General features: G+C 44.8%; 1 protein-coding gene and 1 long non-coding RNA gene across 6 annotated transcripts in view; one reads left to right on the top strand and one right to left on the bottom strand.

The window, feature by feature from the left end:
• Positions 1-59: 59 nt before the first annotated feature.
• Positions 60-21,930, top strand: LOC141374208 (uncharacterized). Its single transcript, XR_012380925.1, has 3 exons — positions 60-447; positions 20,400-20,469; positions 21,794-21,930. It is a non-coding gene; the product is annotated as an uncharacterized lncRNA (long non-coding RNA).
• The window catches only part of NKTR (natural killer cell triggering receptor), a 53,670-nt gene continuing 36,096 nt past the window's right edge, over positions 5,265-22,838 (bottom strand). For 4 of the 5 annotated variants that reach the window (XM_025883511.2, XM_073901302.1, XM_025883529.2 and 1 more), the window contains 7 exons: positions 18,271-18,358; positions 17,671-17,816; positions 13,521-16,391; positions 10,806-10,901; positions 10,011-10,067; positions 9,387-9,491; positions 5,265-7,911 (listed from right to left, as the gene is read on the bottom strand). In XM_025883511.2, coding sequence (XP_025739296.1) covers positions 7,824-7,911; positions 9,387-9,491; positions 10,011-10,067; positions 10,806-10,901; positions 13,521-16,391; positions 17,671-17,816; positions 18,271-18,358 — 3,451 coding nt within the window. In that variant the 3' untranslated portion in view covers positions 5,265-7,823. The remainder of the gene's footprint in view (positions 7,912-9,386; positions 9,492-10,010; positions 10,068-10,805; positions 10,902-13,520; positions 16,392-17,670; positions 17,817-18,270; positions 18,359-22,838) is intronic. The other variant, XM_025883522.2, reaches the window with a different exon arrangement.

Raw genomic sequence — 22,838 nt, forward strand, 5'->3', positions numbered from 1 at the left:
GGGGCGCGGGGCGCCGATTGGAGCCCGCGCGTCAGCTGGGGCCGCCGTCTGGACGCTTAAAGGGCCAGGCCGCCCTGCGTGCCGGCGGGGGGCGCGGACACGCGTGGTGTGCGCGGTCCCAGTGCAGCCCGCTCTGCCTCGGGCAGCCGGGGCCCCCAGCCAGGCCCCACCGCTGCCATCCCAGCGGATGGGCCCCGGCCTCACTGTCCCGCGCCGAGCCCCCTTTCTGCCGGGAAGTTCGTCCCAGAGTCTAATCTCGGTGCCTTCCAGCTGCGCCACAGAGGCGGGGTCGGAGTAGGAGGCGGCCGTGAAATCGGGAAGCTGGGCGAGCCCACTCCCCAACCAGCTGCAGAAAGCCTTCCACCCGCTTCCCTGAGAGACCGATCCCCCGGACCCTAGCCTCGCTCACCACCCCCACCCTCTGGCCTGGGCTGCTTTGACCTGAGGGTGAGTCTGGGATCTCTAGCTAGCCCGCCCCGCCCCGCCCTACCCCAGGACAGCCCAGGGCTCATTTTGCTCCGTGCTGGGTGACCCACACCTACCTGGTGGCCTCCTCTGGCTGCCCACGCCCGCCCTAGGGCAGGAGATACCAGAACCCAGACCACAGCTGCAGCGACCAGGCCTTTAAGGTGACCGGCCCAGGCCCCGGAACAGGCAAGATGAGAGGAGTCGGGGGGCCAGAGGCCCGGGCCCCACCATGCCCCTCAGCCGGCTGACCGGACCACTGCTGAGTAGCCTCCCCGCTCAGCCTCTGCTGGGGAGAGGCCGCCCGGCCTGCGGAATGCTGCTCTGGCATGGGCACCTGTGGGGGCAGGGGGCTAGCTGGGCTGGCAGGAGGCTGCAAGGGTTGAGCGGGCAGCAGGGTGGAGAGGGGGCCTCTGTGGGCCTCTCATGTGGCCCATGTCAGCATTCCGATGCCCTCCTGCGCCCCCACCCCCACCCCAAGCTGGCCTCTGCCCCATCCTCGCTCCCTCTGATAGTGCCCTCATCCCCGGGGTACCCACACCTCTCCCCGCACGCGGGCCCTGTCCTTACACAGCAGCCCCCGCCCCTGGGTATGCCACCTTCCTCATGAGAGGGCAGGGGCTCTGGGGCCTGCTCAGAGTGACTTGGTTCTGGGTGCCAGGGGAGGAAATGGAACAGAGGTGAAGATCCCAGGCAGGCACCATCAGAAAGTCTGGTGGTCTGTCCTGTAAGATAGCGAGGGCCTCCTGACCCCCAGGGCCAGGGAGAAGACATCTCAGGGGCACAGATGGCGGTGACCAAAAGAGTGCCAAGACGAAGGGGAGGAATACGCAGAGCTAGATGGAGTGTGGGGAGAGCCCCTGGTGGATAAGGGCATGGGAGGAGAGTGGGGGCGCAGCCGGGGACATGCCCCCAGAGGTGGCCACTGCAGACATCCTGCCATCCTGCACCTCCGTGGCCATGGTGAGTGCACACAGACAGCCGGTGCGGCTCCTGGAGGCCTCAGGCTGAGGCCAGGCCAGAGTGGCCAGCATGCCTGACCAGCGGGTCACCTCAGTGCTGCTTTCTGCCTCGTCCTCCGTTCCAGCCCACCTCATCTGACTCAGTGGATCCTTGCAGTGAGCTGGGAGGTGGCGAGGGAAGGATTGCGTACCATTAGTTGGACACAGTGAGGCCTGGAGAAGGACAAATCACGCAGCCAGTCACCAGTGTTGAGAGCTGGGGAAAGGAGAGGTTGGGAGAGGGTGCCCCCCCTCCCCCCCCCTGCCGCGAGGGCTAGGAGGAGCCTGGCAGAAAGGACTGCACGGGACACTCCTGGGCCCACTTCCAGCCAAGGCTTGGCAAGGGGGCGTGGCCAGCATTAAGTAACCAAGGTAGGGCTACTGGCCTCCTTGGGATTGGCCTTGGCTGCAGCAGTCAAGCCAAGGAGGGGCTGGAGGTTGGAGTGAGAAGAGAGGGAATAGGGGTCTGTCTCCCTGAAGAGCACAGCTGTTCCCCCTCTTGCTTCTCTGGTCTCTAGCCCATCTATTAGGGGAGCCCGGGAACAGAGGCCACTCTGGGAGAGGCTACTGGCACTTGGGTCACATCACACCAGGCAGGACGGGGCTGTTTGAAGAGCCCAGTATGGTGGGCTCAAAGCTCACAGCTGAGGCCTGAAAGTTGAGTTAACATTAACTAGAGCAGAGGGAGAAGAGGGGTACTCCAGGCAGAGAATGGCACCTGCAAGGGCCAGGAGAGTGGAGACAGGAGAGCATCTGCAGGGAACTAGAGGCGATTCGATGTGGTAGAGTCAAGGTTCTTGTCAGGTGGGAGTGAGGGGCTGGATAGGGATGGCAAAATTGCTCAAAATTGCTTGGCTTTGGAGAGGGCCCTGCCCTGGGAGCTTCACTTCAAGGTTGATCAAGGCAGGCTTTCTGGAGTGGGTAGGGTAGGACTGGGTTATTAGGGCGTAGGATCCCAGGCCAGAATCCCAGGCCCCATGGGTAATCCAGGAGTTTGTGGAGACAGGTGCAGAGCTGGATGATCCTTCCGACAAGCTCAGCAAAGCCATGCCCCTACCTTGAGAGGCCAGCTCATAGGTATTCTCACAACTTCCTGAAGCATCAGCCCCGTTTCTCTCCTGTGGCAAGGAGGAGAAACAGACCCAAGCCTTGCCAGGGCAGTTCCCAGGCTTGCTTGGGGACACCAGACTCTCCCCTACTGAGCCTGGAAAGAACAAACAGCCCAGGGGTGTGTGTGCGCGTGCGAGCCCGAGCATGAGTGCAGGCCTCAGTCTCCCTAGGCGGGCAGTACCAGAGAACGGGAGGGAACAACACAGCCTGAAGTCAGTGGGATGGTAGGGTTCAAGCTACCCGCTAGGGGCTGACCCAGGGCCCTGCAGGGTTGGGGAGCATAGAGCTCTGGGTGTGGAGTTGGGGGTGTTGCTCCTGTGTTCCGCCACCACCGAGCCCCACACTAATAGGCTACAGCTGCTGGGGGGCGGGGGCCTAATTCAAACCAGCGGGTTGCCCAGTTCCCTCCTGCTGTGTAAACGTCATGGCCTTGGCATTCGAGGCCTCACCAGAAGCTTCCAGGATCCTCTCCCAGCCTTTTGGTTTGAGGGACCCTGGGCTTTTCATTTGTGTTTGAGCCTGGTCCTCCACATGAAACCTGTGGGCTCCTACCCTCCTCCTGGAGGCAATCCCAGGGGCTGGCGTCCCTGGAGCTTTGATGTGTGCTTGGTTCTAAGCATTTAATTCTCACTACTTCTGAGAGGGAGGCCTTGGTATCCCAGATTTTCAGATGAGGAGCTGAATTATAAAGGTCAAACAATTTATCTAGTTACCCAGACTAGGAACTGACAGAGTAGAACTTGAACCCAGGCAGTATGGCTCTGGCTCAAACCCCCTAAGGACTGTACCATAGAATAATTGCTCATAGAGGTCCTTAATTCAACATAAAATCAAATTAGGCCATAGGCATTGAGCCTAGTGGGGTTCTTCTCAGCCTTTCTCTGGGAACCTGGCCTGCCGGTAGAGATGCTGGTTGCAGGAGGACCTGGGTAACCATGCCTCCGCCCCCTGTAGGCCCTCTGGGAGGCGAGACTGGGAAGGGATGGGCACCACTGATTTCCATGTCCAGTTGCGCCAGGTGTTCACACCCTCTTTCAGGGTTTGTAAGCCAAGCAACGGGCAGTCCAAGTCCTCTTACTACACATGAGCAGTCAGAGGCTCAGGCTCAGGCGTCCAGATGCAGAATGCAGGTGTCTCTGTTGCAGCCCCAGGTCACTCCTTTTTTACCAATTTTCTCAGGGCTCTAGGCCGGTTGAGACCAAACAGTCCTCAGGCTAGCCTGTGGAGCTGTGAATGGTGCACCCAGGGTCTCCAAGAGGCAGAAGTACTTGGCCTCAAGCTTGGCACAGCCCCACCGAGGCCTGGTGATTCACAGGGAGGAGAGGGGAAAGGGGCAAGGCAGCACTGTCTCTACCCTCTACCGAAACCTTTAAGCGGATCATTAAAGCCTCCTGCCCCTTTGTGTCATGGCAGTGCGCTGCCCCTGCCTCGCACACACATCGGCCACTGACTAGAGTTGCCCAGGGTCTGTCCCGAGACAAGCAGGTGCCCTGTTCTTCCAGAATACCCCACTCCTACCCCTGATCTCTCCGACGCCTGAGGCTGCCTGCCGCCTCTAGAGCATCCAAGGACTTCTTCCTGCCCAGCAGGATTCCTCTCAGCTTGCGTCCCAACTCATGCTATCACAAGTCCCTCCTGGGACTTCTTTCTAGACACCAGCCCTCCAGTTCAGGCTCTTCCAGTGTGTGAAGCTTGGCTTCCAGGCCTCACCTGGCCAGCTAATTTGCCATCACTAGCATGGCAAGTTTCTCTCTACGCCAACTACAGCTTCCTCTCCCTTCCCAACAGTGATGCCAAGCCAGTGTTCATGGTCACTTGTGATAGGGGCATTTTTCTTGAATTCTCTTAGCTCTTATTTAATGCCCAGCTAATTCAGAACAGCGAAGACCAAAGTCCTTGACATATTTCCCTCCAGTACTGCCCAGTTGACCAAAGCGATCATTATCAGAATGTGAACGAAATGCTGGAGCTCACTAAAAAGGAACCTCACTCGGGGAGTTCCCTACAGCAAAAAGGCTGTAATTTTCTTTAAATTTTAGTGCACCTAGATCTGACTATTGTCAGGGATTCTGACTTGGGGGTCTACTGTTAATTCTGAAAACTGAATCTCTACAAGTCTGAGAGAGGTTATGTTGTATTCACGAAGAAAACACAAATTCCTCTGAGTTCTGAGGAGAACAAAGTTAATTGTACTTGCCCTGCAAATTCTCATGTGGACACTAAAAATATCACCAAGAACGTTCTCTCTAGGAGCAAGTGCTATGTGCCCAGTGAATGTCAGGGAGGGAAGTGTGGAGGCTGTCGGTGGTACAGCTGGTTAAGTGCGCCGTCCCTAGGCAGCAGCTCCCAGATGAGATGGGACCTACTCCTTCCTCAGCAAAGACATCTGTATGCAGGTCACCTCCGAAGAGTGACGACAAAGCCGGGAGGAAATCCGGAGTTTGCAGGGGAAGAGAGACCAAGCACCATCAGTGCTTCCCTGGGGAGGTGAACATATCGATCTCTGCCTGAGGTTCCCTCCAGCTCCACCTCATGCCCCACCACTAACATTCAGCGAAAGGATGAAAATGAGCTGCCGAGATGAAGTCTCTTTACTGGCTGGGTCAGCAAAGGGACGCAATGGTTCCTTTTTCCATTTCAGAAAGATCCAAAGTCTAGATGAGTAAAGACAGATGAAACAGGCACCGATTTAGACTAAGTATATATTTTAATTTCTACAAGGTCCCCCTTTCAAGTTTTAGGAACATTGAAATGAAGTGTATACAAATTAGACATTGCCAATATGTACAAAAGTATTTTCTACAGGTTTGAACAATACCATCTATATCATGTTTCATTTGCAGTAAACAAGACGTTACAAAAACAGTCCAATAATACATTTTCTATTAAGAAGCACAATACATAATTAAATTTTATTAAAAAATAACTTAAAATACAGAACAATCCCCTCTAGGCAGAAAAGCTATTTCTGTAGTTCATTCAGTAAACACAATTGAATGCTGCGGCTGAGGGCTGTTCTTTTCCATGGAGGAAACAATCGAGGCTTCCAGGGCCCACCTTTTTTGGGATGAAAACTCCCCCCCACCAGCAGTGGGCAGTTATTGTGTGGAGTAGGCAGGGTTCTAAAACGGCCTGCCCCACCCGCACCCCTCACTTTGTGCCCCAATCCAAGGAGTCTGCACCTATGAGAGCAGCCTCCAGGAGCTGAGGGAGAAGCCTCCGGCTGACAACCAGCAAGGAACCAAATGAACTTGGAAGTAGATTCTTCCCCAGAGCCTCCATAAAAGAATGCTGCCCTGCTGACCCTTGATTTCAGCTTTGTTGAGACCCTGAGCAGAGAATCCAGCCATACTGTGCCAGACTCACAAGCTACAGAACTGTGAGCTAAGAAATGGGTGTTGTTTTAAGCTGCTAAGTGTGGGGTAATTTGTTACATAGCAGTAGAAAACGAATACATTGTCCAAGGGTAACTTTTCTTAACCTAATTAGATTTGGCAGTTTCTGTTTTGAGTTCTGAATGTAGGTTTTTTTTCACGGAGTGTTACAGGCAACTTTTGAAAACCCTTCATATGAATCATGCATTGTTCTGTATTCACTAGGAAGTACATCTGTTTGACTTGGGTCCTGTTTTCCTAATGTACTCTCGTCTGTCAACCTGGCAAATAGCTGACCATTTAACCCTGTTTATGAACCTTTTATGGGTGATGGTTTTAATATATCCAAGGTCACCCCTCCGCCCATCAAGGGTTGTCAGATCCCTCCAACTGAGGGCTCTTTCCCACTTCCCAAGTACCCCAAGCAAGGCCTGGGTAGGGTGGAGCAGAGTTCCACATCAAACATCCAATATGAATTTCTTCTGCACAACTGGCTTAAACTGGCACTAAGGTGATTAAGTACACTTGGGGGAATAACTCAAAGATTAAAAAAACCCCAAAACCAAAAAACACCAGTTTTTACAGGTCAAACCATTTTTGGAGGAACCACCTGAAACTGAAAACGTGTCATCTGTGCAGTCCTGTACACCCCTCTTCCCCTGGACTTATCATGTCGTGCGAGCTTCACGGAGTCAGAGTGGATCACAGCGGAAAGAAGACAAACGTGCTGGTGCTTAGAACAGCTCAGCCGCTACTGTGGTAGAGCTCCCTTACCCGAAAGACTTGAAAGCCCTCCAAAATGTCTCCGGGATGTGGCAGTGAGGTCTGGCGGTACCCTGAATTCTACTTTTCAATCCGCTCTCTCAGAGGCATGAGTGCCAGTTATGTGCAGCAACCCCGAGGGGCCACACGACCCTCTGTGCCAATCCTGCCTGCTCCAGGGGAGGCCCCAAGCCACACCTGAGCTTGAGAGAAACCCTCCAGATACTTAAAGTGAATATAGCCCAGAAGGAACCATGCCTGGTGCCAGCGAATTAAAAAAAAAAAAAAAAAAATCACTTCTCTCTCTCCTATGAGATTCTAATGTAAAGTATACTTGAAGAGGCACCAAAAGGTACCGAGCACCCAAACATGAACCGGAACAGAATTGTTTTTTACAATCTAAACTTCTGATAGCATTTATTAAAAAGCACAAAAAACATTAGGGCCTTAGAGACAGTGCAGGTATTTATAGTTAAGGCTGATTTATTCTTCCTAACCTCACCCGCCAGCCTGGAGTAATACAGACCGTGGGCTGTATGATGACCACTTTCCTGACCCTCTGAGACCACCAAGAAGGAAGGAATGAGTTAAGAACTCCAGAGCCACTGCCTTAAGACTCCTGGCTACCATCGGTATCGATTCTGGGTGGTTTGTTTCTAAGAGCACATATGCATAAGACAGTGTAATTGGTATATAAATATTTGGCCACCTTTAACAGTTCTTCACAGTTCTGGGCTTGGCAGCATATATGCTAAAACCTGAAAAACGGGCAAAAAGAATCTGTATTCTAAGGAATACATGAGATGGAAAGAAAGAATCTGTCTAAAATAATATTGCAAATTATACTTAAATTTCATGATTTCTTGATTCAAGAAAATGAAATTCATTCCCAAAGTTGGCTACTGTAAAATGTGGCATAAAAATATTTTTAGGAGACATATCTGTATTTTAAATTCTGTGCACATGTAAATGGGCAATAACAATTAAGTGCCTATTTTCGAAACTTATTTCTAACATTGAAATAGAACAGACTGCCATTAAGTTTCTTAAACTTTTAAGTTACCAGATATTTACAAATAAGATATAATTTGTATCAAAAAAGGGGACATTTTCAACTATATGTGCTGCTTTCACTGGGGCTCCGGTGATGAGAGTAACTTCGGTCACTTTCACTGTCAGAGCCATAGGATCTACAACTCCTGTGTAACAAAAGAAACATACAGACACCTTTTAACTTCAACCCTCTCAATTCCTCTTGAAGCTTCTTTTTTGATACGAGTGGCTTGAAAGCAATACTGATGTGGCATACCACACTGGGTGGATGAGTGGGGTCCTGAGGGTGGCAACAGTGTAGACTTTTCAAAGATGTTTTAAATGACACACAGCAGTAATATCAAGATTAAGATAAAGAAACATCGCATCTTGGGATATTACTTGAAATCCACTCATGCAAATGAGCAGAATAATTTTCCATGTTACCCAAAATGAACGTCAATATTTAATTAGACTGAGGAAGCAAGCGATAAAAAAAGGTACATGAAGAGTTTCATTAAAAATATGGAAACCAAAATGGGGACCCCATGAGGGGTGAAGTGAGGAGGACACGGACGGGACCACTGGGGCACTGCGTCAAGAGGCCCTGGCAATGGTCACCAGCTATTCTGAAAAGTATTCAGGGAGCCAGTCCCTTTGCTAGATGCTAGGGACATACACGGCAGACCAAGTATAGCTTCCTGGGGCTCAAGGACCACACAGAATAGTGGACAAGGCAAACAGGGCACACTGTGGGGAGGCGGGGGTGGTGTAACTCAGGGTTATCAGTCAGCACGGCCCCCTGGGGCAGTGGGTTGCAGCTGAGACCTATAGGGTAGGTAGGTGGGAAGTGGCCATCTCCAGGCAGAAGGACGGGTTCTAGCACACTAAAGGAGGGAAGACAGAAAAGCCCCAGCTGAAGCTGGCAGGCGGAAAGGCCTTCCATGGGATGCTGAAGAGGCTGGACCTGCCCCTCTGGGCAGTAGGGAGCCCTTCAACAGTTTCAAACAAGGGAAGTGTCTAGATCACACTGATATTAGACAAGGATCACTGACTGTAGCTGCAATGGATGGGGGAGGGTAAGACCAAAAGCGACCAGGAAAGGGACATTACAAAAAGTCACCATTAAGACTTTGGCAGTACCAGCCCAAATAGGTTATATAAAATGTAACATCTATAAATATCTGTAATGCATAAAAATATACTTTTACTAAAATTGATGATATAAACCTCAACCCTGCTGTTGAAGCAAATGATGACATTTTAGTATACTTTTGTTTTTTAATTTAAAAAACTAATAAATTGGTTTTGCTATTTTTAGCAAGTAGCCCTATTTAAAGGAGTGGGACATGGTCTGGGTGGCCTTCTCTCTTTACTCCTTCCAAAGAAACTGTTTGTCCAAGAGTATGTAAATATTACAGAATCCATTTTAGATTCAAACATTAACAATAACCAACAGACCTGACCCAACAACCCTTAATACAAAAGCCACCTTTAGTAGATGCCTGTGGGTTGCTGAAACTCAACAGGAAGAAATATTTCTGACCTCGAAAGATTACGCTTTCTCTTCTACGAGCCATCTGTCACCTCCCACACCAAGTGCCCACAGTACCTTGCAGTGACCTGAAGGAGGGAGACCCACCTGGATCGCCTGCTGTACCTTCTGCCTCGGCGGTAACTGTCACTCCTCTGGCTTCTGCTGCGACTCCGACTCCTGCTGTAGTAGCTATCGTAAGTGCAGGACCTGCTTCAACGGCAACCACACACACTTAATTCCCCCACTCCAAGACTCACAGGCTTCCGTTTCTTCTTACGATCTCTTCAGTGTTCTCTGAGGACATGGGCACTCTATGACTGTGTGAGGACACATTTGCACAGCAAGTACTGGAGACATTTAACAAGTGCCCCAGTGAGACTTACCGCATGAAACAGAAAAATGTTCATTTCTTTTCTGCATTGAAAAATATCACAAAGTTAACACTGACTTAGTCTGACTGAATCTGGTGGATCTTCGGCAATTATATTCAATAAATACCTGCCATTACAACTGGACATCAATTGTTACTCTGACACCAGAGTACAATGGGCCAACAGATAAAAGCTGTCAAAAAAAACCTCATGTCGTTAGGAGATGATTTCATGAGACAAATACATGTGTTTAAATTTTTCAATAGACTACAACACTTTTTAAAAGGGAATGAAGGGTTTTATTAAACAAGGCCTTTCAATTCTGCCCCCACAGGTGGTTCCCACCCCCTGTCCGTACCTGGACCGACTATGGGGGTCGTACGAGCTGCTCCTGGATCTGCTCCTGCTGGATGTCCTAATAGGAATCACATGAGGGACCATCATTTTGTGGCTCAGGACAGGTTATATCAAAAATCTAGACTTCTATTTGCCCATCAAGAAAAAAACACAATGAAATCCAGTAGGTGTATTTATTTCATTTACCAAAAGTATGTTGGATTTTTTCAAAAGCATGTTGGATTTCGTTCTGATTAACTTTTGTTCTTCTATGAGGTGCACATAGCAAAGTCACTGGGGAGGTTCTAACTGGGTGGGGAGGGGAAGTCTGCACAGGTAAGACACCTGTAGGTAAAATGAAGCTGCAGCAGTGGAAAATACCTCAGAGGCAAAAGAGCGTTTGATGAAGCTGGGAGAAATACAAACCTGGGGTCACCCCCCCCGACATGCTCCATCCTGTGGCCCCCTACTAACAAATCAGTCCTCCCATCCCAATCCCTTACCCAAGCCAAGAGGTGACTGCAGATGTGAACTGAGGTCAAGGAAGATATACTGGAGGTGGGGGGGTGGGGAGATAGTGGGCAGGGCCTTTTTAAAAGATTTCTATTGCTTCTCTTTCCTCACTCTGATAAGATCACATCTTGAGGATAGCCAGTGAGAATATGACAGTTCCTAGAAAGAAACAACTAGATGATAGGCCTGTCCGGTATTCAGCAATGACAGGATTCTTCTCAAAAGCTCCCCCACTCCACCTGTGCAGGCTTTGAAAAGCAGACAGGATGAAGACCACATGGCAGGGTGGGGTTCCCACACTCACCTATGACTTTTGTAACTGCGGTAGGAGCTGCTCCGGCTTCTTGTGTGGCCTCTGCTGTACCATCCTCTGCTCCGACTTCTAGAATAGCTTCTTGATCTACAATTGAGAGTGAAAAAATAGAATTATGTTAACTCACCATGCTGTTCAAATGATTACTAGTAGGATAGGAAGGGGAGAACACAGCAAGGAAATGTCGTTCACAAACTCTTCATAGTGGGTTTGACAGTGACGGCTAATGAGGGTTTTAATTGAACAGAATGAAATAAACCAGAAAAGGCTGGTAAAGGTGTCTTCACTGGAGTCCTACTTGTAAGACCAGAAGAAGAAAGAATCCAAAGCTCCACTAATGACAGAATGGGGGTGGGGGAGGGCAGAGAAATTCAGTAACATTCTCCAGTAGGAAAATGGAGTACAGCTACTTACATCAACAGAGACACCTCCCGGAACATAGTGTTGAGTGAAAAATGCAGATAGAACAGGTGTGCAGGTGTGCACATGTGCAAAGATTTTGTCCAAAGACATGCAAAAACACTGTATACAAATAAAACTATCTGTGGCAAAACTAAAGAACAACAACAAAGGCCCGCCTGGGTGGCTCAGCTGGTTAAGTGTCTGCCTTCGGCTCAGGTCATGGACCCAGGGTCCTGGGATCGAGCCCCGCACTGGGCTCCCTGCTCAGCGGGAACCCTGCTTCTCCCTCTCCCACTGCCCCTGCTTGTGTTCCCTCTCTCCCTGTGTCTCTCTCTTTCTGTCAAATAAATAAATAAATAAAATCTTTAAAAAAAAAAAAAAGAAAAAGAAAAACCAAAACTACAAAAAAAGTTTATAATAATGTTTAATTCTAGAAGAGAAGAGAGAAAGTAGGGTGGCACTGAGTAGTAGGGATATATCAGGTATGTCAAAGCTCTATTTTTTTAAATCTAAATGACATTTTAAATTATTTATTTATATCTAATCATTTAATTCTTTTAAATCTACTTAGTATTTAATAAAACAAGGAATTTAAGTAGTACAATTCTGCCCCTCTGCATTCACTTGGCTCCCCACTCCTCTCCCCCAACTTTCTACCTGTCATTTAGGACAGAAGGATATCCCTATGTCTAGGCTACTTATGTAACATCTTCAAAGGTTTTATTTTATTTACTATGTACTTATGTTTTAGAAGACATGATCTGCTTCCAGTATATCTACAAGAGAATGAACACATTATGTTCTAGTAAGATTCTAGTCATTTACTCGACAAACAATTGTAGAGCAGATTCTGTGAGGTAACAGAAAGATGAGTAGAAAATAGTCCCAGACTTCAGTGAGTTCACAGCCTAGTAGGGGAGTCACGGCCAGGTGAGTAACCAAAACCGGGAGGCAAGGTTAGCTGTCTGGTCTACTACCCATTAGCTACATAACTTGAAGCAAATTCCTTAGGCTTTCTAACCCCATCTTCATTTATCACATGAAATGCCACCCACCCCAATGGCAGCGGTAGGAAGCTAAATGAGAGTGGCCGGCATCACCAGCAGCTCAGAACTGTCAGAGCACGAATGGAAGGCAGACGTTAAGCAGAGAGGGGGGCTGAACTAGCTCAACTGTGCTGCATCTAGGAATATGAACCTAGAGAGAAAAGGCCAGGATTCACCAGCTCTCTGGGCCTGCTGGGATTCAGGGCAGGAGGAGGAAAAAGAGCACGCAACACAAACATGGAATGGTCTGAGAAGGACAAAGAGAGCTAGCAGCAGGTTCCAGGAGGGCCAAAAGGACTGAAAACATGCCCTGGCGCTCCTGCGAAGTACCTGAAAATAGCCCTTTTAGGAAAATGGGGAGGGAAGGCGCAGAAGACAGACTACAAGCAACTAAAGAGTAAATGGGAAACAGTTATTACAGATGGCAAATGCTGTTTCCTATTTTTAAAGAAATCTGGGTGAGAAAGGGAAGATAAATAGCTAGAAAGGGGGGGAAAAATCCCAAAGATTTTTACTATATTTTAGGCTCAAGTGATGAAAAGCAAGCACAATATACTAAGGGATATGAGCAAGTAAGAGATAGTGAGGTAAAACCATGAAATATTTACAAGGAAAAAAAAGGAATACAAATTACTTATTAACTTCATATCACCATCACTGATTTTATAAAAATTCTCATTCTCTGCACAATCCAGTCTATGCTGATGACAAAACTTAGATGCAACCTGAACCAAAATAAATAAATTTTTACCATGCCCCTCCCCGCTAACCCCTGAATAAAGATCAACTCGATGCAGGTCTTGGGAAGGTTAACTTGGCCTCTCTGGCCCCCACCTTCCACTTGCGTAAAACGGAGGGTTAGAGATTAATGATCTCTAAATCCTACATAATTTTGTAAATTCAGGATTTCCTTCTAAGGCATCACTGAGAGGTGGGAGAGCAGCGTCACACCGTTAAAGAGAGAGACTTGCCACCTATCATGGCAACTCATGTCTACCGCCAGAGAGCTTTAACCGACAAGTAATAGTTTTTGACATTGAGCCCACATTTCTTCGCCTAAAATCCCCACTTCCTATGTCCTCACAATTGGCTCTCTTAGTCACACAGCATGAGACTTCCCCTTATTCCCTTCCAGATATTTGGAAATAGTGATCTTGTCTCTAATTCTGGTGTTCTTCCAAGATAAACACTAAAAGACTCTCCTTTGGGCTGGGGCGGGGGGGGGGGGGGAGGGAAGGAAAGAGACGACATTGCTCACCGGTAAGATGATGTGGAACTTCGCGATCGACTTCTTGAGTGACTGTAGGAGACAGACCGTGTTCTGTGTCTAGATTTGGTTTCAGATTTACTTCGAGATCTGCTTGGACTCCGGGACTGGCTATCTCCATCCCGACTAGGTGTCTGCTCATCACTTGAACTCTCCTGATTCCTTGGCCTCCGGTTTAAGCGTGCCGTCTTTCTTACTTCATCAAAGAGAGACCCAGGCCGAACTTTATTTTTGCTTTTAATTTCTATCCTCAAGCCTTGTGGCTTCACCTCAGGAGCAGCAGTCAACACCTTCACCTCTGCAGCGCTGGCCGCGGGGGCCGTCGGTGCTGCCAGGTTCCCCACCCCTTGCAGAGGCTTCCATTTGTTATCCAGGAGGCCCATCTGGCTCTTCTCAGCCGCCTCTCTCTTCACGGCGCTTTCTACGGTGCTCGCCAGGCTAGCAGGGCTGCTGTCCCGCTGCCCCACATCCCCCATCGTTTTGCTTTCCTGTTTTCCCTCCTCTGTCTCAGGATGCTCTGGGTGCATATCCTGTTGTAGAACAACGCTTACGTCTGGGGTGGCAAGCCTTGAATTTCCTACAGGGGATGCCTCCTTGGCTGGGGAACTCCTATCAGGAGTGCAAATCTCCATGTTGTCATCTGTCTGCAGCACATCCTCCACTCCGCTTGGGGCCCTTTCTGCAATATGCTGAATGCTGGAGGGAGAAGCGGCTCCCCGTTCGTCAGGACTGAAAGCTGTGGGAGAAGCACCCTGTTTACTATCCTCTTTAGTAGGCTGCCCAGTATCTGATGAAGTCATGATGGGATTACATTTACCTGAAAGGCCGCCCTCTTCGCAGGACTTCTCAGTATGCGAAATGTTTTCTTTCATGGTTTCACTATTTTCAGAAACTTGTTTTTTCTCTTTTGCCTCTTGAGTAACTTGTTTCTCACTAGTCTCCTCCTCCTCCTCCTCACCAAATTCCAGTGGAGGCTGCCAGTGAAATGCCTGTTTTCGTTTTGGAGCCTTGTGCTTTTTGTCTTTTTTCCCTTTCAGTTTCTCCTTTGCTTTTTTGGTCTGTTCCCGTCTAAGATTTTCCTTTGACCCGTGTTTGTGCTTCCGTGCCTTTCTTCTAATGTTTTCTGAATTGGAATAGGACCCGTCGGAATCAGAGGTTGAAGACCGCTGCTTACTTGATTTCCAAGCACCATTACCATCAGGCAACGAAGTACCTGCCGAAGACTTTGTTGGGGGTTTGGCTTTGCTGTGAATTTCACCAAATTCTGACTCAGAATCTGACGTAGCTTCACCTTCCTCCTTATCAGAAGATGGCCGGGAAATATTTTTACTGTTTTTAGTTACATCTCGTTCAGAGTTTGACTCAGAGTCCCATTTACTCCCAGCATAATTCTTCCTTTTGGGCTTACTGCCATTTCTAAGGTGATCAGAAAGATTCTCTTTCAAGGCCCTTTTCTTTGAACGAGGGCATTCCTGTTCAGGCTTGGATTTCTCTTCATCTCTGTTTTTCTCTTGCTTATTGTTCATTTCCATTTGGACTTGCCTCTCTTTTTCCTGGGCTGACTGTGTAACCTGAATACTTGACTGTTCACTGTCCGAAGAATAATCTAAAGATGACCTGCTTTCGCTATACTTCCTCTGACTCGAAGACTTGTCTCTGCTTTTCACATATTTATTGCGAAGTCTCTTCTCAGAGCTGCTGCTGTGCCTCTTATTTGAAGTGTTACTCTTTTTCCCATTGGATCTAAATTTTCTCTTGGCACGTCTTCCATCATCACTGCTAACAGAAGAGTATGACGATGATCTACTACATTGTGAACGATCACTGTATTTATTTCGTGAATGAGATCTAGATGAGGCCGACCTCGATCTTGAATGTGAACTAGCTAGACTTCGTGACCTTGTGTATGATCTGGAATAAGATCTACTCCTAGAAGATCTGCTCCTTGACCTTGGTGAACTTTCTGAGCTTCTATCACTGTATTTTGAATAAGCACTCCGATCACTTTCTGAATTTTTTTCTCTTTTATGGTAGGATGATGAACTTCCAGTGTCTTTGATATTTGCTAAACTGTAAGTGCTTTGGAGGGGCAGCAAATGGGTTGTTTTAGCTTTCATTTCCTGAATTCGCTCGTAAGAGGGCTTCCAGGGCTTCTGTCCCGGCTTCCACCTTGAAGGAGGGGGACTGTCACTCAATGGTATTACAGGAATATTTTCCGCTACCACTGGTTGTACTACGACATTTTCATTTTGTGGCACTGTTGCTCTCAAAGGTTCCGTTTTAACTGGTTTATTTTCACTTAACTGAGAGGTTGTTCGTCTTGGTGATTTTGATGCTGTCCTTTGGTGCCCTGACTTGGAAGTAGATCTGGATTTTGATCTACTTCGAGAATGTGATGAGGATTTTGATGGAGTCCTTGATCTTGAGCTTCCTCTAGAATAAGACTGCGAGTGAGATTTAGATCTGTAGGAGTCTCTGCTGGAATGGGTTGAAGAGCTCTGGTCACCCTTATCAGATTTAGACCAGTCCCTCTTTGATGAGTGATGAGATGATAATGAGGAAGAACGAGATCGCCTTTCTCTGTCACAAGAGGATTTCATTCGTCGGGTGGAAGATTTTGAGGATTCTATGTCTGATGGTACAATAATCCTTCTCTTCTTGGTCTGCTTGTGTCTTCTGCAACGTTTCTGCTTTTTAGCTTTCTTTTTATGTTTAACCTTTTTCTCTTTCCTGCGTTTTTTATGGTGACCGTCGGAGTGTCTTGCTGTACTAAGGTCTGAATAATATCCATTATAGGACCACGATCTGGATCTCTGGGACAAGCTTCTCTCATCCCATCGGCTTGAACAGGGGTCACTTAATCTATTGAAAAGGATACAGTATGCATGCAGTTATTTACAAGCATGTTTTCTAGGCTTTAAGTTTAAAACACATTTGTTGTCAATACAAAAGCATTGACAAAAGCCTAGTTAAGAACAAAGTACTGACTCCATCAACACTTTAAGCACAAGTAGGAAGGATACATCAAGGGGTGACAGGCCTCATCTTGACCTCATAATTTCAGAGCTACACACTGACTAGTCTACTAACAGATTCACTGAAAAAGGATTTTTTAACTAAGCAAAAGATTTCAAATTTGACAGAAAAACAGTTCTGAATCAAACCAAACCAAGAGCACTGCTGATATACTGAGTTCCTTGGCTAGGATGTTCATGACCCTCTGCCTCCGGGAACAATTTTTGAGGGAGAGTCAAATCAAGTTCCCAAACAATTCTGTTGATTCCCTGCAGATACAGGACAGCTGCCTGAACTTTAAAGAAGAAGTCTCTTAAGAAGCTAGCATGACTATTATTTTATTTCAGCTTCACAGAGATAATTAAGACTTTCTCTTAAGGTTTTAGTTAAAATTACTTCCTACAGAAATTGAGGAAAAAGCACATGAAAATAGATGCAGTCTTTACAATCTTAGTGGTAATGGGTAATGTCAGGGCTCAAAATCGAGAGTTTTCTATACCACTGTGTCTAAATCACTCTCACATAGCAGACACGTTCCCTCTTCCGACTTCTAACCATTCTACTGGACGTTTACAGAGGAGAAGAGACTACTACCATGAACAATTATAGAGGGGGCCCACTGGTGTACATTTCACTAGCTATTCTGAAGCCAGCCCCATTTCTGCAAGAGATATTCTGCTGTGGGGTGTTACTGAGGGTAAGAGAAGGGTACACTTCTGAAGAAGCAACAGTCTGTGGGGTCAGAAGTTAATCCACATGCCAGGTACAGATTTTCCTACCTACCAATTCATTCATCAGTGACTAAGAGACCTGGCTAGGAAAGAATCTGCTATATAATTTTTAGGTCCTGATTATTTCTAAAATTGTACAAGATATCTTTGAGAGATTCAGTAGCTTTATAGTTTTGTGAGGGAAGACAGAATTCTGATTTAAAAGCACCCTGACGCCAACCAGCCTTCCTACTTAATAGCTCTCTTTTTGCCAAGTATTCCCAAATGCATTCTCTTTGGTCACGGTCGAACTTTAAATGTTAAGTCTTTGATGAAAAGTCCAGAAGTAAGTCTCTAGCCTCTTAACACTCAAAATATAGTAGACACAGGATTGTGCTTATACTCAAAGCTCTTACTTATCTCCTTTACTCCATTTTTCTCCACTAGGTGGTCTGTATGCTCTTAATCTCTGCATTTCTTCTTTCCAATGAGGAGGAGTTTCACTGCTATCATCATCGTCTGATTCAGAACATGATCTTGATCTTGGAGGAGTGTGATAGCGCTTCAAAAACAAAGACAGGAATAACTGTTTTTAAAATACTGCTCAATTACAGTCTGCTATAGGGCAGAGTTAGGTATAAAATCCAATCTCAGATGCCATTCAAAAGCAATAATGATTAAAGTACAAAAGGATGATATGAAGTTATGTCATGACAATATAAGACAACAAAAGAAATGGGATTTTTTCTTAAAGTCCTAATGATTAATTCATTAGCCTAGATTATTCAACATACTAAGATTTCTCAACATATTCACTCACTGTTTCACATGTCATTTGATACTTAAAATGCAGCAATAAATTTTGATCTAATAGCAGTATCTTCATATACCTATGGAGAATACAACTAGCTCCTTGAACAGATCTTGGATTGTACCTAAAATTAAAGCTAGGATTTTGCCTATACTGCTTACTTAGATAAGTAATTTCAAAAAAAGAAAAGTCTTAACACACATACAATTGTGCCCCTTCCTTTAATCTTCCGTCCAGATTTTGATACAGATGGTTTTTGATCACTTACAACAGGTGTAACATCAGGAATCTTCCTGGAAAAGAAGACTGAAAATTAAAAATAAGCAAATGCTGGGCACTTTTCTCAATATTTAAATGCAGAATTTATGCTCCTATAATACAAAGTCATTTCATTTAGATCCAACACTTTTGTAGAATGAGGCACTCCACGTAACCTGATTTTCTAGGCAAACTCTTTAAATGCCAAACCTTAAAAAAAAAAAAAAGGGTAACTCAATTGGGTAGAAATGTACATATGATACTATGCATCTTTTTAAGCATAGTACTACTTTTAAACAAAATCCCTTTTTACCTGTCTCTTGTCAAAACAGTGATGTTCTAAGGGAATCCTAAGGTATTTCTGACTGATGCTTAAATTGTTTTTAAAACTATATTTTGTTATTTTATTTTAAATTTTTAATAACTCATGTGTCTCCCCCACTCTACAATAAGCTGCCCCTCCTTCAATGCTCTGAATCTGCTGCCTTACGGTAATTCTAAGAGTACAGAGTTTGTGGCAGCTAGTCCTCCATGCGTGAGAAGGCTTCATACCTCAAGTTTTTTACACGTTACTAACATGATGGCTAGCTCTTACTGAGTACTTACTACGTGTCAGACATTATGTTAATGAGCATTTTTAACATAACTGAGTCAAATGTATGTAATGTAAAATCGGCCATTTTAGCCAATTTTAAGTGTACAGGTCAGTGTATTAATTATACTGATGTTGTGCAACCATCACTACCATCTTTCTAAAACTTTTTCATTACCCCAAACCCAAACGCCACCCATTAAGGAATACCTCTCCATCCCCCCAAATTCCCTCAGCCTCTGGTAAACTCTAATTTATGGCCAAATAACATTCCATTGTATGTACACATCACCTTTTGTTTATCCAACCATGTGTTGGTAACTTGGATCTGTCTCTTCCTTTTTGCTACTGTGAATATGTTGCAATGAGCACTGACATACAAGGATTGTTTCATTTTCTATTTTCAATTCTTTTGAATATATACCTACCCATGGAATTGCCTGGTTACATGGTAAATCTATGCTTAACTTTTTGAGGAACAACCAAACTATTTTCCACAATGTCTGAATCATTTTAGACTCCTGCCACCAATGTATAAGGATTCCAATTTCTCCATATCCTTGCTGACACTAGTTTTTTGGGGTTTTGTTTTAAATTATAGCCATCCTGGTAGGTGACTATTATCTCACTGTGGGTTTGATTTGTATTTCCCTAATGACTAATAATGTTAAGCTTCTTTTCATGTGCTTGCTGGCCATTTGTATGAAACGTCTATTCAAATGCTGTGTCTATTTTTAAATTGAGGTTTTTTTTGTTATTGTTGTCCACGCAAATGTAAGAATTCATTGCCAAACCCAAGGTCATAAAAATTTCCTCCTATGTTTTCTAAGAGTTTTATAGTTTTAGTTCTTATATTTAGGTCATGGACCCATTTTCATTTTTGTATATGATGTGAGGTAGGGGGTCCAATGTTACTCTGTTGCATGTGGAAATCCAGTTGTCCCAGCACCATTTATTGAAGAGACAGACTTCTTTCTCCACTGAATGGATTTTGCATCCTTTTCTAAAATCAACTCGCCATACATACTGCTACAGGTTTATTTCTGGACTCTCAATTCTATCCCATTGGTCTATATATCTTTATGCCAGTACCACACTATTTTGATGACTGTAGCTATGTGTTAAGTTTTGAAATCAGAAGGTGTCAGTGCTCCAACTTTGTTCTTCTTTTTCAAGACTGTTTTGGCTATTAGGGGCCCCCTACATTTCCATATGATTTGATACTGACTTTTCCATTTCTGCAAAAAGGCTGTTGAAATTTGATAGGGATTGCATTGAATCCAAAGCTTGCTTTGAAGAGTACTGACATCTTATCAATATTAAGTCTTCCAACCCATGAACATGCAGGTCTTTCCATTTATTTAGGTGTAAATATTTTGTAATTTTCATTATATAAGGCTTTTACCTCTTTAAATTTATCCCTAAGTATTTTATTCTTTTACATGTTGTTTTAAATAGAATTGCTTTCTTAATTTCCTTTTCAGATTGCTCATTGCTGGTTGTTAACAAGCACTTTAAAGGCATTAGCTCATTGAATTCTCATAACACTATGAGGTAGGTACTATTAGCATCTTCATTTTAAAGATAGAGAATTTTAAGATTAAGAGGTTACAAATCTTGCCCTAAGTCACAGGAAGAAATGCAACTTGACTCTTAAAGCCAATAGACAGGGTTTTCTAAGGCTCCAGGAAATCGGGGTCCAGGTAAACATACAAAAAAAAAAAAAATACAATTCTTCTATAGAAAAATCTTAACTACAAAGTATACATATAGTTTTTTCAGTAATTTCATGACATTACTTAATTCTCACAGCGAGTTAAGTAGCTACTCTTGGTAGGCATCTGTTAACCCCATTTTTCTCATGAAGAAAAAGGACTGAACTTGCCTACACGTGTTCACCAAAAATTAATGTTTACCTGGGAACCTTTTAGGTACTGGTCCAATGCTACCATCCTCCACCTTCTCCCCAGAACATTCTGATTTGAATTGCTGTATGGCCCAGAAGCCGGTATTTTCAAAAGCCTGCAAATTATTCTAAAGTACCACTAAGGTCGAGAACAAATAAACTAGAGCCAAGTGTGGTACCCAGATTCCGCTAAGCAAATTACTAATGATAGGAGTTTAACTGCTGATAAATCAGTAAGGTGGCAGGTTCACTATGGCTGACAGCCCCTGCTTCTTATCCTTGCATATGTTGAGTTCCTGAAGCACAATTATAGCTCCCAAACAACTGATCAAAATCTCAAAGATCCTGATAAAATAGATCAATTGTGCTATCTTTGTATGACACAACTACCAGCCAATTATAATTTAAAGTAATTCTGCAGAAAATAACTTCCAAAGATGTTATGTGACCAAAGAAGAGTGATGACCAAACAAAATTATCAGCACTTTTCAGTCACAAATGCAATCACTGCTTTAACAACACCAGATAACAGAGGTCAGCAAACTTTTTCTGAAAAGGATCGAAAGTAAGTATTTTAGGATTTGTAGGCCAAGAAGAAAATTAAGGCTATTACTCAGGTACTCAGATAACAAGAAAGAAAACAAATTTTCACTAATGTTTTATCAGTAAAATTTGAAACATGACAACTGAGTATCATTTCTTTGTAATAAAGATCTACTAACGAGAGGAACAGAGTTCTTTTGGAGGCGTGAATAAGCCTGCTTCTCCCTCTCCCACTCCCCCTGCTTGTGTTCCCTCTCTTGCTGTTGTCTCTCTCTGTCAAATAAAAAAATAAACAAAAAATAAAAACATTTCACTTAATTAGGATTCACAGTATTTCCCATCAAAATAGATAATGCTGTTCATCCGGCAATGCTGATCTGTAATGAGCTCGTAGATATTTTATCTTTAAAAATACCTTCTCGCATACAGGGGTGGTATGTGCAGTGCCTGCAATCCCGGAGAGCTGCAAGGGCATCGCTGCGATGCCGAGTGCACCAAGCAGCAGTGCGAAGCAACAGAGCACCCCATACAAACCGCCGTGACGACGCGAGTCGGCTGCTGTAGCACAGGACAGCCCTTCTGTATCTTCGTACAGTGAACGAGTGGATGCAGCTGGGTCCCAGTAAAACTTTACGCACACTGAAATTCGAGTTTCATTTAATTTCCACACGTCACAAAATACTACTCTCTTTTTATTTTTTCTACAAACATTTTATCATGCAAAAACCTTTTTTTAACCTCACAGGCTATACAGAAAGAGGCACTAGACCAAATTTGGCCCACGGACAACACCTGTCATATGACAGAGAAACTGACCTTTCAAGTTTCCTGCCTTTTGAAAGCCAAACAGATTTGATCAATGAACTCGGTGTCTTATATTTTAAGAAAGAAGAGTCCCACTAAAATTTAACAAGCCAGATTTTGAAATGAAAACATCAACATGTTAAGCTTTTAATTCAAAGATACATCCCATTTTATAACAGCTTTTTTAAAATGAGACAATATCAGGCTTTAAAAATGTTTAATGAACTAAATAAGGCCCACCTTATGTAGAAACCTGACTGTAAACAGGGCATGTGCATCATTTCTCAGCCTTCAACAGAACTCTTCGTAAGGAACTTATCAATGATTCGCCACATTATGGTATTTTTGTTCAAACATTTAATAGTTCTAAACTTGAGGTAACACAAAATATACTACATAGTATTTTTTGAGGCCAAATCTAAAGCCACACATTATCTTTCCCAATGCAGAGAAGTTATCACTGAGCAAGTTATTAGCAAGAGTCACATACTTATGATGCTAAATTGTACTCCAATCACCATGCAGTTAATTTTACACTATTCAAATTGCACTATTCAAATTCATGTTTTATCATTCAGTTGAATCCAAACAGTTCAACTGACCCTCTGTTGTGGCAACCAAATCTCACCTCTAATGAAAAGCCAAGAAAAAAAAAAAAATTAGTAATGAA

This window comes from Callorhinus ursinus, unplaced genomic scaffold (genome assembly GCF_003265705.2).
Source record: "Callorhinus ursinus isolate GAN/ISIS: 27379988/994484 unplaced genomic scaffold, GSC_fseal_2.0 scaffold1, whole genome shotgun sequence".
NCBI classification, from domain to species: Eukaryota; Metazoa; Chordata; class Mammalia; order Carnivora; family Otariidae; genus Callorhinus; species Callorhinus ursinus.